Below are 17128 nucleotides of genomic sequence, written 5' to 3'. Positions count from 1 at the left end.
GGGCAAAAATGCCCTATCCCTTATGTTTTTTTTTAAAACGCCCTCTCTTATTATACAAAGCAATCTATACCCTAATTGTGTGAACCACCGAAAATGCCCTTTGAATGTGATGGTTGTGCATTATTTTCCACAAAAGGTCTTACACATATATGACAAACTCTTACACATGTATGACAAAAGTTGTTAAAGTGTAAGAAAAACATCAATGTCATCAATTTCGGTCAAATAAGTGTTGGAAAATAGGAAAGACTGAAACAAAATATAATATTTAAGTTATACACGCATTTTAATTCAAGGTTTTAGAAGTAAATCGTAGGCTAATGAATCAATGGAATAGAAATACTAAAAATTAACACAATCGATATTGGCACTCAAAACACACAGTGGATTAAAAAAAACATGTGTCCGACCGGAAAAAACGAGTGTCCGGCCGGTTGAAACAAGTGTCCGGTCGGACACTTATTTTTTCCGGTCGGACACATTTTTTTTAATCCATTGTGTGTTTTGAGTGCCAATATCGATTGTGTTAATTTTTAGTATTTATATTCCATTGATTAATTAGCCTACGATTTACTTCTAAAACCTTGAATTAATGGACAGATTTTTTTTTAAAATTTGATGATAAACGACAAATATGATGTGAAATAGCCTTGTCAGTAAAGTATTCACGTCAAACACTCTAATTTCATTGAAATTCAAGTGAAATGAAGGAATCTTTGTTTATATATGAGAATAGGGCGGACACACTCCATTGCAAATTGAAAAAACACTCAAACTCAATAGAAATTATAATATTTTCCAAGTGGCGAAGCTATTATTTGTGAATTCTCTCATCCGAACGTTTAAAGGTATGTAATTTTACGTTTGAAATGTAATTTAAGTTAGTTATTGTTTATTTTCAATGTTTTGTTTGATCATATATGCTTATGTGAATTATTAGCATATTATAGCATACTTTATGATTTAAAGCTACATTTGAAGGAAATATATGTGAATTAGAGCACATTCTATCATGTTTTAAAGTATTAATTAGTGATTATTACTTACATTTTAGTTATATACATATATATTGCTACATAACTCATGTTAACATGCTCGAAAATCATGTGTCCTCCCGGACAAGTGTCCTTGAAAATGTGTTCGGCTGTGTGTCATTACATATTATGTAATACACGATCGGACACATTTCCTCGAAAACTTCCCCGGACGGACAGATGTTTTTAGAGTGTATTAACATATTATATGTTGTATTTTTACATTTTATTCCCTTTACATCATATATTTATTTATTTATTATTTTTTCTGTAGATGAATGAATATGGGAGATACTTTGTGGCTAATTATGGAGGTGACTTCAATGGTTATGAGTACATCGGCGGCTCTTCTAAGAGTTTGCATATTTTCGGAGACACCATGGCTACTACGTTGTACATGATAAATCACCTGATGTTGGAGAATTCATTGAGCACTAATTACAGCTTGTATTATTTGACGAAGAGATTAAATGGCAGGGTATACAGTAAAAATCTTCTTGCCGATGACAATGATTTGCTTCAGTTGTTGGTGTCCCAGCCACATTTTCCTGAGATTTATGTTGTCGAAGACGAGTCTAGTGGAGGAGTGTATGTTCCTTCGTTCGATCTCCCTCAATCTTCTGCACATGGAGGTGAATCTAGTGCAATATTCGAATGTGGGGATGGATTGGAAGCAATCCAAAGATATGCTTATTTAGACTTATCAGACGGAGATTCACCAGCGTAAGAAATTATTGAATCGTTGGTCACTTGGGGTAATCATCAGTCAACGGGTTGGCCTTCATGGGATGAGCCAAATCTGAACGTTTACTATCACCAAACAACTGAGCATTCTTGAGGTCCAGCTGATAATCAATATACAGACGAGCCTCAGTTTGTGGAGAATGCTGATAATATAGATGAAGAATATGTTCCATCGTCTGAAGCTGAGATTGATACAAGCGCCTCTGAAGACTTGTCGAAGCCAGAGAACTTGAGAATGGCAGGGATTGAATATGCAGGTTGGCAGAATTTGCAGATCGATGACGATGATGATGAACAGGTTCCTGGAGCAGATGAACTAACTAATTGGTTAGTTCCGGTTATCCCGTTGGATGCTGCAGCGGCACTTGTGGATATTGAAGATTATCAGCTACTATCTCGGGAGTTGTCAAAGAATTCTTATTTTAATAGCAAAGATGATCTTATCGTTGCAATCGGTCTGTGGAACATGAAGCAGGGCAAGGAATATTCTATCACCAAATCAGACAGCAGACGAATTTACTTCAAATGCAAGCATTCAGATAAGTGCCCCTTCAAGCTCAGTGCATCGTCTCAAGATGGATCCATTTGGGGTGTGTATAAGTTTACCAATGAGCACTCATGCGACGGTGATCTAGGGCGCGTAAAGCGAATAAAGGCCCCCACAAAAGTCGTTGCAGCATATTTAGCACAGAAAATACATGACGATTGTGAGATCTTGAAGCCGAAGGCCATCCAGCTGGAGCTGCAACGTGAGTTTGGTGTACACATCAAGTACGATGTTGCATTGCGAGCCCGTAATCGAGCGACTGAGATGGTTTATGGTCGACATGATCAATCCTTCAAGATGCTGCCTAAGTATTTATACATGTTGAGACAATCCAATCCCGGTTCGTTGGTGGAGTGGGAAGTTAACCCTGATGGCCAATTCAAACACTTATTTGTTGCTCTTGCAGCTTCGGCTAGTTATTTCATGTTCAACTTACGGCCAGTGATTGTAGTCGACGGCACACACTTGAAGGGCAAGAATAGGGGTATTCTGTTTGTTGCAGTGACCAAGGACGGCAACGAGAGTTTATTCCCACTCGCGTATGGTGTTGGCCCGAAAGAGAACGATGAATCGTAGATGTATTTCATGTCGCGCATTCGACGTGTTTATGGGCAAGCCAATCCACTTTTGATTGTCTCTGATCAACATATCTCCATTGCCAATGCTATCAGGAATGAGTTACCAAACGCCACCCACGGCCTATGCTACTACCATTTGCAAAATAACCTGAAGCATCACGGTAAGGCAGTGGTAGAGTTGTATCGACAAGCTGCATTTGCGTACGAGAAATCTGACTTCACTAGGGCTATGAACGCCCTAAAGGTTATGAAGAGAGCCGCGTACGATAAACTAATGGGGATTGGGCCGGAAAAGTGGGCTCGTTCGATGTGTCCTATGCCTGTGCGACGGTACAGTTTTATGACATCAAATGCTGCTGAAGCTTTTAATGCGAGATTGTTGTGGGCAAGAAGACTTCCTATCTGCTCAATGTTAGAGACAATCAGACTTGTTATTAAAAAATGGTTCAACGAACGACTAAGAGCTGCACAACAAAGCGAGGAACCCTTGTCTGCTGAGGTCGGTAAAATGGTAGCTATTGAAGTCCAAAAAAGTCGTCGATACACTACACAAAGGTTGAGTGGCCGGAAGTATAAGGTGCAAACTGGTGACAGAAGCTTTAAGGTGGATCTAGAGAAGAAAAAATGCGAATGTCGAGCATTTCAGCTAGACCAACTGCCATGTTCTAATTCAATCGCTGCAATAAGGTATATTTCTAAGGTGAGTTCATGTAAATGTAAATATGTTCTAATGTTCGTTATATTGATTATTGTCGGAGGTTGTTTTTATAGTGAGGCAGGTGATACGATCGCGGAGTATGTAGACGCTTACTACACGAATGAATTTCTTATCGATAGTTACTCTAGCGAAGTTAATAATCTCCCGTCGAGACACCAGTGGTTGATTCTTGAGTACATCGCTGAGAGTGTTGTATTACCTCTGATTGTCACTGGACAATCGGGGCGCCCAAAAGAAGGTAGACATCGAGGTGGTGGTGAAGGCAGTAGCACACAAGCAGATGAGTCTTCTAGTATCAGGCGTCGTAAACCAAAGAAGTGCAGCATCTGCCATGAAGAAGGACACACCAAGAGAACGTGCGCTGGTAGGGCGACTGAGACCAGAGAATAGTGGTTTGTATTTGTGTGTTGTAATAATTAATGATATTGATTGAATTATCTTATTATTCGATAATATGAAATGATTAACTGGAAATAAAGTTCGTTGATTAACCAAAAAATCACACATGAATATAACAATATACAACACTATGTAAAACCAAGTCTATTGAATCTAGCCCTCGTAGTTTCACACAATCCAAATATAGCTCTAGCGATCTTGCTTCTATATGCCATCACGTTTCTGTTACCCACTCAATGGATGGAGAGCCAGATATCAGTCGTTCAGCATACATGCAGATGAAAGGCTCGCAGCTGACCGTGTCCTGCTGCTGAAACTGATCCTCTAGTGGAGCAAACACCGCCGTCATAATTGGCCACTTCTCTTTTGCCACTGTCGAATCAATGGATGTGTCGTCTAGCCACAACGACAACTGAAGGACACGCGGCAACAATCTCAGAATAGGTAGCAGTTGATTCACTTGAAAATTTTGCAAATCTACATTAAGACTGTGCGCTACTGGGTCATACACCTCGCAAACGGCTTCGCCCAACCGAATACGACAGAGGACAAAATGGTGGTCAATAATGACTGGCATGAGAACCTATGACAAACCACAATGAATGGGTTTAAAACAACGATAAATCACAAATAATTAATCACAAATAATTATTTAATATATCTTTAATCATTACATGTGAGGCATCCAACCATCCAATGGTTTGACCAGGAGCAAGTTCCTGGTTCGGAAGTGCTTTTTCACGTACAACAGGGATCCAGTCTATGTGAGGCTCCCAACTGTCAGCTATTCCGGTATGCGTCAATACATGCCACTCCCTGGGAGAAAAGTCACTTGCTTCATACTTGCCCAATAAAGCGTCCCACTCGCCCTTCAGATATATCTACAAATCAAATAAGTAATTAATAATTTATATATGCACCAATGAAAACATATAAATAATGAAAGTTTACTTACAAACCAACCCGTGTCTACTATAACTGTGTTATTCATATTTACTTCATCAAGTAAATCGGCACAACTGGCAAGTCTATTTCTCAACGTCAAAAAATACAAGTCAATATCCTGCAACAAAGTTAAAATCAGTACGTTAGTAGAAAATAATTTAACAAAGTTAAAATCACTAGATTATTTACCCCAGTTGTGAATTCCTGACTGACATTCTCAACCCGCTGGAAGTCGTCGTACACCCGCAAACCACCACTGGCCCTGACATACACCTCACGACCCTTACCACCTCGACAATTTTTTATCCACTTCTCATAAGTGTCATTGCAGTGGTCTGACACTGGACGTGGAACTGGGCTATTAACCCAAGGCGATCTCCGAAATGTAGACGGCCGTCTCACCCTCCGGCTGCGACGCGGTGGCTGCTCTGCATGTGGCGCTTCCTGTGCCTCAGGCTCCTCCGTCTGAGCCGGCCCTAATGAACTAGATTGTCCCCACTCATATGGCACAACAGCAGTGAGCGGCTCAACAAAGTATATCGGTTGCTCTGTGTATACTCCGGTCGTAGGAATGAGGAAGAGGCATGAGGGTAGACATAGGTCGACTAGTCAAAATTCTGCATAGCCGGTCTGTAGTCGCCCTGACCCTGTATAATGGCCTACCATTGCTCGTTATAATCCCGGGTCTCTGCAGGGTGAGAATCATAAGCTGAACGGCGTGGATCATAATGTTGGGTCTCTGGATGGCGTGGATCGTCATTGCGGGGATCGTCGTTGCAGGGACCTGAAGCGCTGGGATCGGCTCTGTTCTTTGGAGGAGACCATCGCTGGTAATCATCAGGGGAGTCAGACCCTCGAAAATGTTTGCTCTTGCCCCTATCCTTTTTGCCCTTGCCCTTTAGTTTATCGTATAATTTATCGAAGAACTTCTTCAACTCCTTACGGATCGTCTTCTTGACCCATTTACGGTCCACCTCACCCTCACTGGGACTAGATACTGGCCGAGATCCACTCGACGATGAAAAAGTATGCGGCGCTGGCCGCTTTCCCGGATCAACAGAATGACGAGCCGGCTCGTGGGGTCGAGCATCCCTCACAGGGCTCCGAACACTCTGGCTGCGAGTCATACGAGGTTGTCTAGATACCTCCTCCTCGTCCCCACGCTCCTCCACAACACGGGCTCTGGTGTGCTGTGGAAATTGGACTCCCCTCGGGGGATTTGAATGTCACCGAGAGTTCGTCCGGTGTCAGCGCTGATATGAAGTAGTTACTCTCCATCTCATGCTCATCGGGGTTCAAATCCAGGACACCACCCTAGAAAGCAACATAGATAATATCTTAGAACATAAGTAAAACCAGTAACGGTGAAACACTAAATTTGAAATAATTGATTACCTGTCCCTCAAATAGATCTCGCAAACCGTGAAGACGGGGCTTACCCCTAAAATTCCATCTCAAACATCTTGGGTGCGCTGTCGGATCACCACTAGATGCTGCCACCATCTGTCCGAAGCTCGGGACGCGCTCCAATGCCCAAATAAGTAAAGCCCACGAAGGACCGTAGAAGCGATACTTCTCGCCGGTTCCAATCTCTGTCGTATAATGGAATAACATCTTATATGAATACGCGCCCCAGGGGAATCTATCAAATGCAGCCAAATCATCCACCAACACCCAAAGCCACGGCTGTACACGCGTATCCAATCCAAGAACAATGGTGTGAGCCACACACACGAGGACAACACGAAGGTACAAGCTCCCATCCTCATCATCTACTCGACGATCCAAATTGCACACGCGTTTAATGAGCGCGTGTACGGTCATAGTTCGCCCGCCGCAAAATCGTCGGTATGCCTCCACGCGACTGCAGTCATACTGTAATGTCGCATCGAACATCGTTGGACCGAAATTGAGCCCAGTCACTAATGCGTAGTCCGCGGGGGAAAATCTTACTCGTGCTCCACACAGAAAGAACCACATCTCATTGTTCTTTGACACAGTCTGCCTCGATACAACCTGGTGCAAAGTTCTATTGCTCTTCATGCCTGGTCTCCAATCAGTGAAATGGCCAAAACATGACTCTCTAAACCGTCCCAATAACCCTTCATTGCACTCATTGCCGACCGAAATTAAAGTGCGCATTAGCTCCGGAAAAGCAGTATCCCTATAGTATGTGCTGATAGTTACCTCCGTCTGGTCAATAGTGTCGGGACGAAGATATGGGACATCCGCCTATTCATTTACAAAATGAAAACCATATTAAATTCAGTAAAATATTAAAAAATAATACAAATATAAAAATACATAAAAAATAGTAAAATATGCAGCAAAAAGATGTGTCCGACCGGTGAATTAATTAACAAACACTGTTAAACAATATAATTAACACTTAAACAATTTAATTCATAAGCAATACTAATTCAATAATTAACTATAGAATAGACGATAAAATAGAAGATTTTCTGCCGATATAGGATGTGTCCGGCCGGTGAAGTTCCCGGAAAAATGTGTCCGGCCAGGTACATTTTAGCTAAACAATGTTCCGGTCGGACACATTTTTCCAGCCACTTCGCCGATCGGGCACATCTTTTTTATTCATATTTTCATGTTTTATACACAATTTAATAGTTAAAAGTTAGAAAAAAAAACAAATTATATATCAAAAATGCCTAATTCGAAACTCATCTAGATCAAAATGCACAAACTAACATCTCATCTATATAATTTCATAAAGCAATACTAATTCTCGACAAAATGAACATTGTTAACTTTATATATAATTTCATACCAGCCAATATATATAAAACAATTCATACCAAGCAATTATTCGTCCCAAAAATATTAATTAATTAACTACTCATATAATTATTCGTTAAAAAATTATGAATTAATTAACAAACACAATATGTATATAATTAACACTTAAACAGGAGTCTAAAAATTAAACAATATAATTCTCCAAACAATACTAATTCAATAATGAAACACATAAACAATATAATTAAATTAAATTCAGTAAAATAGTAAATAATTAATTTGAAGATACAAATAGACAAAATAGAAGTGTTTATGCCTATAAAGCATCTGTCCGGCCGGTGAAGTGTCCGGAAAAATATGTCCGGCCGGATACATTCTCGGTAAACAATGTGTCGGCCGGACACAATTTTCCGGGCACAATTGCGGTCGGACAGATGCTTTATAGGCATAAAATAACCTGTTTTATTCAATTTCAATACTTGTGAAGAAGATGAAGCTGCCATGGATTTGTTCTCAGATAGATTCTCTCGCGTGAATGAACTCCAAATATGTCTCTCACCACTGTCCGACCGTTCTTTCAACTCTTTATCTCTCTCGGCTATATTGCTGAATATTGAATGTTGAGGAAAGTTAATAATATTAGATTGAATGAGTAGATTTGGCCGAGATATATGGACAAAAAAAGGAGTGTATATCTATTAAAACAATATTTATCACAAGCGAATCTTTTTTTAGTTTCAAAAATTCAATCAAGATTTGGCCGAGATATATTGCAGCCTTGGAACTTAACAAATAAAGTGGTCAAATATTGCCTACAAACACTCAATATTTTGTCATTTTATGGCCGGCTTCATGCTACAAAGAATATAGTAATAATTAAAAAAAGAAACAGAAAGCAATTTATACATGACCGGACACATTGCATGCATTCCATAATTACAAGTTAATTGAAAATTAATTTTCAAATTTTAAAGATAATTCAAACGAGCGGATACACGACCGGACACATTGTGCATGCTCTCTCAAAAATAAACCTACAATATAATAATTCATACCAAGCAATAATATTCTCCAAGCAACACTAATTCAATAATTAACACTTAAACAATATAATTAAATTAAATTCAGCAAAATAGTAATAATTAATATAAAGATACAAATAGATAAAATAGAGAATTTTATGTCGATATAGGATCTGTCCGGCCGGTGAAGTGCCCGGAGAAATGTGTCCGGCCGGGTACATTTCAGATAAACAATGAACCGCCGGACACATTTTTTCAAAAAAATTACCGGTCGGACAGATGTTATTTAGGTATAAAATATTCTATTTTATTCAATTTCATAAAAAAAAACCTGTGTTTTGAACTATCTCTCTCTCTCGGTTATATTGGTGAGTTAAAAAAATGAGGAAGCTAATAATATATACTATTATATAGATTGAATGAGTAGATTCTATAAGATATATGGACAAAAGAAAGAAATAGAGTGAAGCCGATACAACCGGCTTTATATCTATCACAAAGAGAATCAAATTTTTTCAAAGATTGTCTCAAGATACCAATACAATAATACATTTTTTCAATTTAAAGATATAAATATGAATATATATATATATATACATACATACACACGCTCGGACACATTAATTTTCACTCCACATTTCTGCCCATTAATATTGAATGATGTCCCAGAAAAAGGTCAAAAAAAAAAGAAAAAAGGAAAATAAAAAATTCGCATGCATGCATGCACTTAAAACAAATAATGAAAACAAAAAACACAATTTTTAATGCACTCAAAACCATGAATTCGGTCAACATCACTAATTCTTGTAAAAAAATGCATTGAAAGTGATGAGTGTGTAAGAAATGTCATATGATTTACATTTGATGTTGACCCAATTAAGGGTAATTTAGTCTTTTAGGGCATAGATTGTTTTCTATGATAAGAGATGACATTTTTTTAAAAAAAACATAAAGGATGGGGCATTTTAAATTTCCACTCTATTTTTTATGTATGAATGGAGTATCTTTTATAGTACTTCTTATGTCTTATTTAAAGTAGCATGTATTTCATTTTGAACTATCCCATTATAAGTGGCATGTTATATAGATAATAAAAATTAGATCCTTACAAAAATATAAGTCCTATTAATTTTAATCAATTTATATATATATATATATATAATTTGTGTGCCAAAAATATTGTTCTATTCAAACCACATCAGTTGATATTTTATGGAGTATTTGGCAATGAGTTAAACATGTGGAGAAATAATAAAAGGACATTGATTGATGGTGACCTGACCAGCCTTTCATTAATTGGGATGTCCGCTGGATTCTTCTACAGCCGTAACTTATTACTCTACATCAATACCTAAGTTCATAAAAATAAATATTGTTTCTCACTATAGTATTTTTTTGGAAATCCACTATTATCTAGTCTTCTCTCTGTTCCTCCTTAATTCATGTCTCTTTCACTATTTAGTTTATTTTTTAATTTCATATTCTTTTTATTTTTAACTAAATTATTTCACATAATTCCATAAAAAGTGGATCTATTATTCCACTTTAATCATTTAATCATTTTAACGTTCCACTCACAGCATATTCATTCATTCTATTATAACACATGTTATTTTCAAATGAATATGAAATTGAGGGATAAAAGTATTACTTATTAGAAAAAAATAAATTAAAAGCCCACTTATATATTAAAGTTTAATTACATAGAGTGTTGTGTCATTTCCCACGATAATATCATCGTATAATAATGAGTTGATTATAGTTTGTATTTCAATATTTCATAATTTTTTTAAATCTATCTCAAATTTTATAAAAGAACAATTTCATACTTAATCTTTTATAATATTTTCAAATATGACACTGGATTAAATTTCAGATGCTAGATTGGTGTAATGACATGTCATAGAAATACAAAGAAATATTAGTAGAGACACTTTATATTTTTATTTATCAAGAGAGTTTACACATAAGCTTTCGGCACGGTACGCCATCTAACATCGACAATTTAGCTCTATGATAGATTTAAAAATATTTAAAAAAAATTATACATATAATTGAAATTTTGTAAGGGTGGGAATATGTTTGAAAATTTTGAGAAAGGTAGAACATATAAACAATAATTAACTCTATAATTTACCAAAAATATGAAAAGCAGGATTTTCGCGTTATAGATTTATTTTACTACTGCATTATTTTAATCAAAAGTCAACATGTCATTCAATTAGGAAGATAGAGTTCAATTGACTTTATGCCTATATTTTATGACCTGGCATGATCTTTCAAGGATAAGAAATTAAGAATGTATGCGGGTTTAATAAATCTATATAGGCTGCGTTATCTTTTACTTATAAATTTTTTCAAAAAAAAAATTTCTTTTACTTATAAATTTATCGTAGGAGAATGAAGGATAAAATAAAAATCATTAAATCATTATATTAGAATACAAAAATTGTTCATTCTATTCTCTCCAAACAGACATATTATTATCATTTCACTTTTTGGATGATAATACTTCCTTTGTTCATGATATCGTTTTCACTTTCATTTATAGCAGCATGATCTACAATTTTCCATTCATAATAATAGTATAACACAAATTTCACTCATAATAATATCACTATATATTACTAGGGTGTGCATCGGTTCAAAATCGAACCGAACCGATCCAAAATATAAAAACCGAAACCGAACCGAACCTAGAATGCTAAAAATCGATCAAAATCGAAACGATCCGTTTCGGTCGATAACCGAACGGAATCGACTGTTTTACCTTTCTTTTTTTTCAAAAAAAAAAATAGATTTTATCACTAAATTAGCAGCAACTGCTTGTCAATCCAATTGAGTTTATATCGAGCAGATTGAAAAGCGAGCTAAACCCATAAATTCATCTTGATATTTGCACAGAATGCTATTCCCATAATGTCCAGATAATATTTTCAGCACTTAAGCACACAATCTGTGAGATTGGAGACAAAGCATTCAAGCTGTTCAAATTTGAAAAAGCTTTCAGATTTAAAATCATATGCATATAATTTCTTATCATCTCTAAAAAATCAAAATAAAATCATGGGATAAATCGGGGAAGGTGGTTTGCTGCTAGTCGTCGGTGGGGGGTAGCGCCGGGGGGAGGTGGCGGTGGTCCGGTGGAGGAGAAGTCGGGGGCGGAGCCATAGAGGTGGCTCCTGTCTGCTGTTGTTGCGTCGCGCGGGCCAGCTCGGTGGTCTGCTGCTGGTCGCCGAGTGGCCGAGGGGGGAGGTGGCGTCGGGGGAAGGGACCTAGTGGCACCGGTATGCTAGGGTTGCGGCGGGTGGGTGGGTGAAGAAGAGTGAAGTGAAGTGATTCAGAATGAATTGAAATATTAAGTATATAGAGAGAGTGTATTGCCAAAAAAGAAAATGAGACATTTGAAGTGGGACAACCCAAAATAAAAAATGGGACATTTGGAGTGGGACGGGGGGAGTATTAAATAACATATTTAATAATAATAATATATATATATATATATATATATATATATTTAAATATCGATTCGGTTCGGGACGGGAAATCGAAATCGAACCGATAACTGGTCGGTTTTGAAATTTGAAAACCGATCCAAAAATTCAAAAATCGAACCGAACCAAAAATGGTCGGTTCGGTCGATTTTTCCAGTCCGGCTCGATTTATGCTTACCTCTAACTATTACCAACTAGTATTCACTACCTTTTTAAAATCTATGTCATCCACAAAGTGAAAACAATATCGTGGATGGAGGGAATATTATTGTGAAATTCGCTTTTATAGAAAATGAGGGAAAAAAAGAAGGAATCATCAGGGATCATAGACTCATGCTTAATCCAGCGAAGTGCACCTTCGGGGTCACCACGGGAAAATTTCTGGGGTACAAGGTCACCCCGGCGGGGATCGAGGTCAACTCGGACAAGGTGAAGGCCATAATGGATATGACACCGCCCAGAGGAATCAAAGAGGTACAAACTCTGAATGGGCGTATCACTGCCCCTAGTAGGTTTATTTCACGATCGGCAGAGCGAAGCTTGCCGTTTTTCAAGATTTTAAGGAAGGGGACCAGATTTGAATGGGATGCGGAGTGTCAGTCAGCTTTTGTTGATCTCAAAGCATACTTAGGCATAGCTCCCGACTCTGACCAAACCAATTCCTGGGGAAGTACTATATTTGTACATAGCAGTGGGTGAGGAATCAGTTAGCTCTGTCCTTATCAGAGAGGAGGGGAGCCATCAGAGGCCGATTTACTTTGTCAGCAGGGTGATTCAGGGGCCCGAATTAAACTATTCAGAGATTGAAAAGGCTGCTCTGGTTGTCATGGTCACAGCTCGGAAGCTAAGACCCTATTTCTTGTCACACCGCGTGGTGGTTCGAACTGTCTTACCTTTCAAACAAGTGCTGGGGAGGCCAGATCTTTCAGGGCGCATGGTGAAATGGACCGTGGAGTTAGGGAAATATGATGTGGATTATGAGCCGAGGATGGCTATCAAGGCCCAAGCCCTTGCGGATTTTATTCAAGAAACTACTCGTCGCCCTGTGCAAGAGTTTTGAGTGGCTTTCGTGGATGGATCGGTTACAAAAGAGGGATGTGGGATCAGAGTGTATATCATTTCTTCGGGATCAGAGGTATACCGATTCGTTATTAAATTCACCTGTAAGATTTCCAACAATGAAGCCGAGTATGAGGCCGTGGTCAGAGCAGCGCATATTTTGTCAAAGCTGCGGGCGGAATGTGTCATCATCAGAACTGACTCACAATTGGTAGCTCAACAACTCTAGGGAGGATATCACATTAAAGAGGATCAGATGCAGGCATATCACAACAAAATTGTTGAATTAAAGAAAAAATTCGTGGAATTCAGAATAGAACAGATCTCTCGAGAGGAGAACACCCGGGCAGACTTATTGGCACGGGTTGCCAGTGCAGTGGAGCAAACGTGGAATGATGAGATTACGCTGCTCTGCGACACCAGAGAAATGAGGACTTCCCAAGTTTTTGCGGTGGAAATTCGGGACGATTGGCGGGCTCCAATTATACACTTTCACAGAATAGGGGGACGATTGAGCAGAGAGTCCAATCAGAGGGCTCGATACGAGAACTACTGCCTGATCAATGATCAACTTTACAGGCGCTCCTTCACCCATCCCTTACTGAAATGTTTATCTCATGAGGAGGCTAACTTTGCTCTGACAGAAATTCATGCAGGTTGCTGCAGCGGGCAAACGGGATTCAGGGATCTTATACGAAAAACCATCCGGGCAGGGTTCTATTGGCCAACCATTACTAATGACGCCAGAGAATTCGTTCGCAAATGCGAGGCTTGTCAGAGGTGTGCCAACAGGATTAATATTCCAGGGGAGACTATGGGAGTAATGTATGCTGCTTGCCCGTTTGACTAATGGGGCATAGACATCGTCGGGAAATTGCCTACGGCACCAGGGGGCAAATGTTTTCTCATTGTGGCAGTGGATTACTTCTCCAAATGGGTAGAAGCCGAGGCTGTGTCAAAGATTAACGATGGAACCGTAGAGCGGTTCATTTGGTGAAACATATGTTGCCGGTATGGAGTCCCTAGAATCATTGTATCAGACAATGGAACCCAATTCACAAGGCAGAAGATCACCGATTTTTGTGATCGCATGGACATAACGCAACGCTTCGTTTCTGTAGCCAATCCGCAAGCAAATGGGCAGGTGGAGTTGGCAAACAGAACAATTTGCGAGGGGATCAAAAAGCGGCTAAATCAGAGCAGAGGGAAGTGGGTCGAGGAGCTAGACACCGTACTTTGGGCCTATCGCACCAGCCCAAAAATAGCAACCGGGGAGGCAACATTCACTCTGGTGTATGGATCCAACGCGGTGATACCAGCGGAGGCCAGACTGGAGTCGTACCGGATAACAACATATAACACAGAGCAAAATTTAGAACTCCGCAGAGCAGAGCTAGACTTAGTGGAAGCGCAGAGGGATGAAGCCCAGGTCAGAGTAGCGAAATACAAGAGCATTATCAAGGCCGAATATGACAAGAGGGTCAGAGCGCGAAAGCTGTCCAAGGGCGACCTAGTTCTTAAGAGGACCGATGCTCTGAAACCAGTGGGCAAATTCAAATCCAATTGGGAGGGTCATTTCATCGTCACAGAGGTTTTGGGTGGCGGAGCCTATTTATTATCGGATCCAGACGGCAAAGCTCTCCCAAGACCGTGGAATATCAACATCTTAAAAAAGTTTTATGTGTAATTTGTTAAATGAAATACCAAATTGTAGACCGGATACTCTTTTTCCCCACATGGGTTTTAACGAGGTTCGGGGCCATGTTATCAATAAAATTGGATGCGTGGTTTTAGGAATTCCGCGGTGTTATCCCGATCCATTTAATTATTTCATTTTACGTTGCATATTTTACTTAACATGTTCATGCAGAGCATTGCACATGTCACCAGGGGGGAGTAGGGTATATACCCATAATTCATAATTTCAATCCAAATTGCTGCTTAGCAAGTCAAGGAAAAGACAAACATCCAGGGTCAACATCCACGTAAAGGGAAAAGCAGAGGGTTCGTTTTACCGTAAGCCACGAAAGTTAGGCGGGTCCCTCTGACCGTCTATGCTCCGTGCAAGGTGTTATCTTAATCGTAAGCCGCGAAAGTTGAATGCATCCCCCAAATCATCCATGCTCCGCGCAGAGGGTTCGTTTTAACCGTAAGCCACGAAAGTTAGGTGGGTCCCTCTGACCGTCTATGCTCCGTGCAGGGTGTTCTTTTAATCGTAAGTCGCGAAAGTTGGATGCATCCCCCGTATCATCCATGCTCCGCACAGAGGGTTCTTTCTTAATCGTAAGCCGCGAAAGTTAGCTGGGTCCCTATGACCAGTTATGCTCCGCGCAGAGTATTGTAGCCAGCACGAGGGAAGAGTCAGAGAAATGCATACGAGGGGAGAGTCAGAGAAATGCATACGTGGGAAGAGTCAGAGAAATGCATACGAGGGAAGAGTTAAAGAAATGCGTACGAGGGAAAAGACAAAGTAAGGCATGCTAAAAAGAAGTCAGAGCAACGAAAATCAGAGCAATCGCAACAATTGCAACAACACACTCAGAGGAAAGCCGATCAGAGGAATCACGAACACTTCAACAAAAAATCAAAACCGTACTCTCTACAGAGGAAATAACAGCTACATCTCGGAGCGCCAAAATACAACTCACATCAATTCAAAGGCAGAGCCAGATCAAGAGCATAACAAGGAAAACATTAAACAACACATCACGAATCAAAATAGTACACCAGAACTCCAGAGGAACGAAAAGTGAACTCATATCATTTCAAAATGAGGGAGAAATTACTATGGGAGTTCATCAATAGTTCAAGAGGATAAAACTTTACATCACGGCAAAACAAAAAGAGTATCATCCAAGTGTATCAGAATATTTACAACTAAGATATACAAATTCTGAAAAGAAGGAGAAGATAACAAGAGCAGTCAGGAGGGAGGAGCAGTAGTAGAGGAGTTCGGGTCAACAGCTTCAGCGGCAACATTAGAGGCCTCGGCAGAAGGGACCCCTTCTTCAAGCACCTTCAATGTCTCAGAGGCATCCACCTCACACAGTCGTTGCTCCACGTCTAGCAGCTTCAAGGATTCTTTGGTATACTCTTTTTCATTTCGGTACAGAGCCAAGAGCTGGTCCACAGCATCAGAGGTGGAAGCAGAAACATCAAAGGTAGGAGGCAAAGAGGGCTCCATGCTGAATTGATCAAACCCCCGGGAGCCAACGTTAGCCCAGTCCCTCAATTGTCCCACAAATAGTTTCAGGGCCTCACAGAAAGGGGCTTGATATTTGGGAGCAGCCGGCGCAGGATCAGGACAAACCTCAAAGGTGAATAGGGGAAGGACCTTCTCTAGAACCGGATACCACCACAGAGGCTTCTCCGGGGAGTCAGCAGTTATACCCAGCAGCATGTTGAGGTCATCATCTCGGATGTTGTCCATCAGAGCCTCCAGATCCAAAGCAGAGGTCTGCTCCTCTAACGCCCCCAACACTTCTGCCGTCTTCATTGCTGTCTCCTTGATGACATGGGCAAAAAGCTGGGAGAACCCCTCCAGATAGTCTGGTGTCCTCTGAAACGCCTTTAGGGTGTCCTCCAGCATCATGTCCAAAAATTGCTGGCCCCGAGGGGAGATGAAGAACTCTAGCCGCTAGTCCCGAGCACCCAGCACATAGCCACGTTTCAGAGCGCCTTCACAGGCCACCTTCCATTGATTCTTGGCCTCTTTATATTTCGATCGGTATCGGAACCGGAAGCGTTCCAAGTTTTCATACCCCTCTTTTTTAGCCCTCTCCAGCTCTGAGACCAGGGAGGCCTTCTCCACTTCCAACTGCTCAACCTTGG

General features: G+C 40.0%; 2 protein-coding genes across 2 annotated transcripts; both read left to right on the top strand.

Annotated features, from left to right (window-relative positions):
- The first annotated feature begins 1308 nt into the window (after positions 1 to 1308).
- On the top strand, positions 1309 to 2901 carry LOC130994106 (uncharacterized). The gene is made up of 3 exons (XM_057919141.1): positions 1309 to 1348; positions 1898 to 2035; positions 2138 to 2901. Exons 1-3 carry the CDS (start codon positions 1309 to 1311, stop codon positions 2899 to 2901), a joined length of 942 nt encoding a protein of 313 aa, XP_057775124.1.
- LOC130994105 (uncharacterized) lies at positions 2902 to 4011 on the top strand. The gene is made up of 2 exons (XM_057919140.1): positions 2902 to 3590; positions 3675 to 4011. The coding sequence occupies exons 1-2, from the start codon at positions 2902 to 2904 to the stop codon at positions 4009 to 4011; spliced, it is 1026 nt and encodes a 341-aa protein (XP_057775123.1).
- The last annotated feature ends 13117 nt before the right edge of the window (positions 4012 to 17128 follow it).

This window comes from Salvia miltiorrhiza, chromosome 7 (genome assembly GCF_028751815.1).
Source record: "Salvia miltiorrhiza cultivar Shanhuang (shh) chromosome 7, IMPLAD_Smil_shh, whole genome shotgun sequence".
NCBI lineage: Eukaryota > Viridiplantae > Streptophyta > Magnoliopsida > Lamiales > Lamiaceae > Salvia > Salvia miltiorrhiza.
The sequence above is the reverse complement of the archived record's forward strand: the minus strand, read 5'-3'. Positions and strand labels throughout refer to the sequence as shown.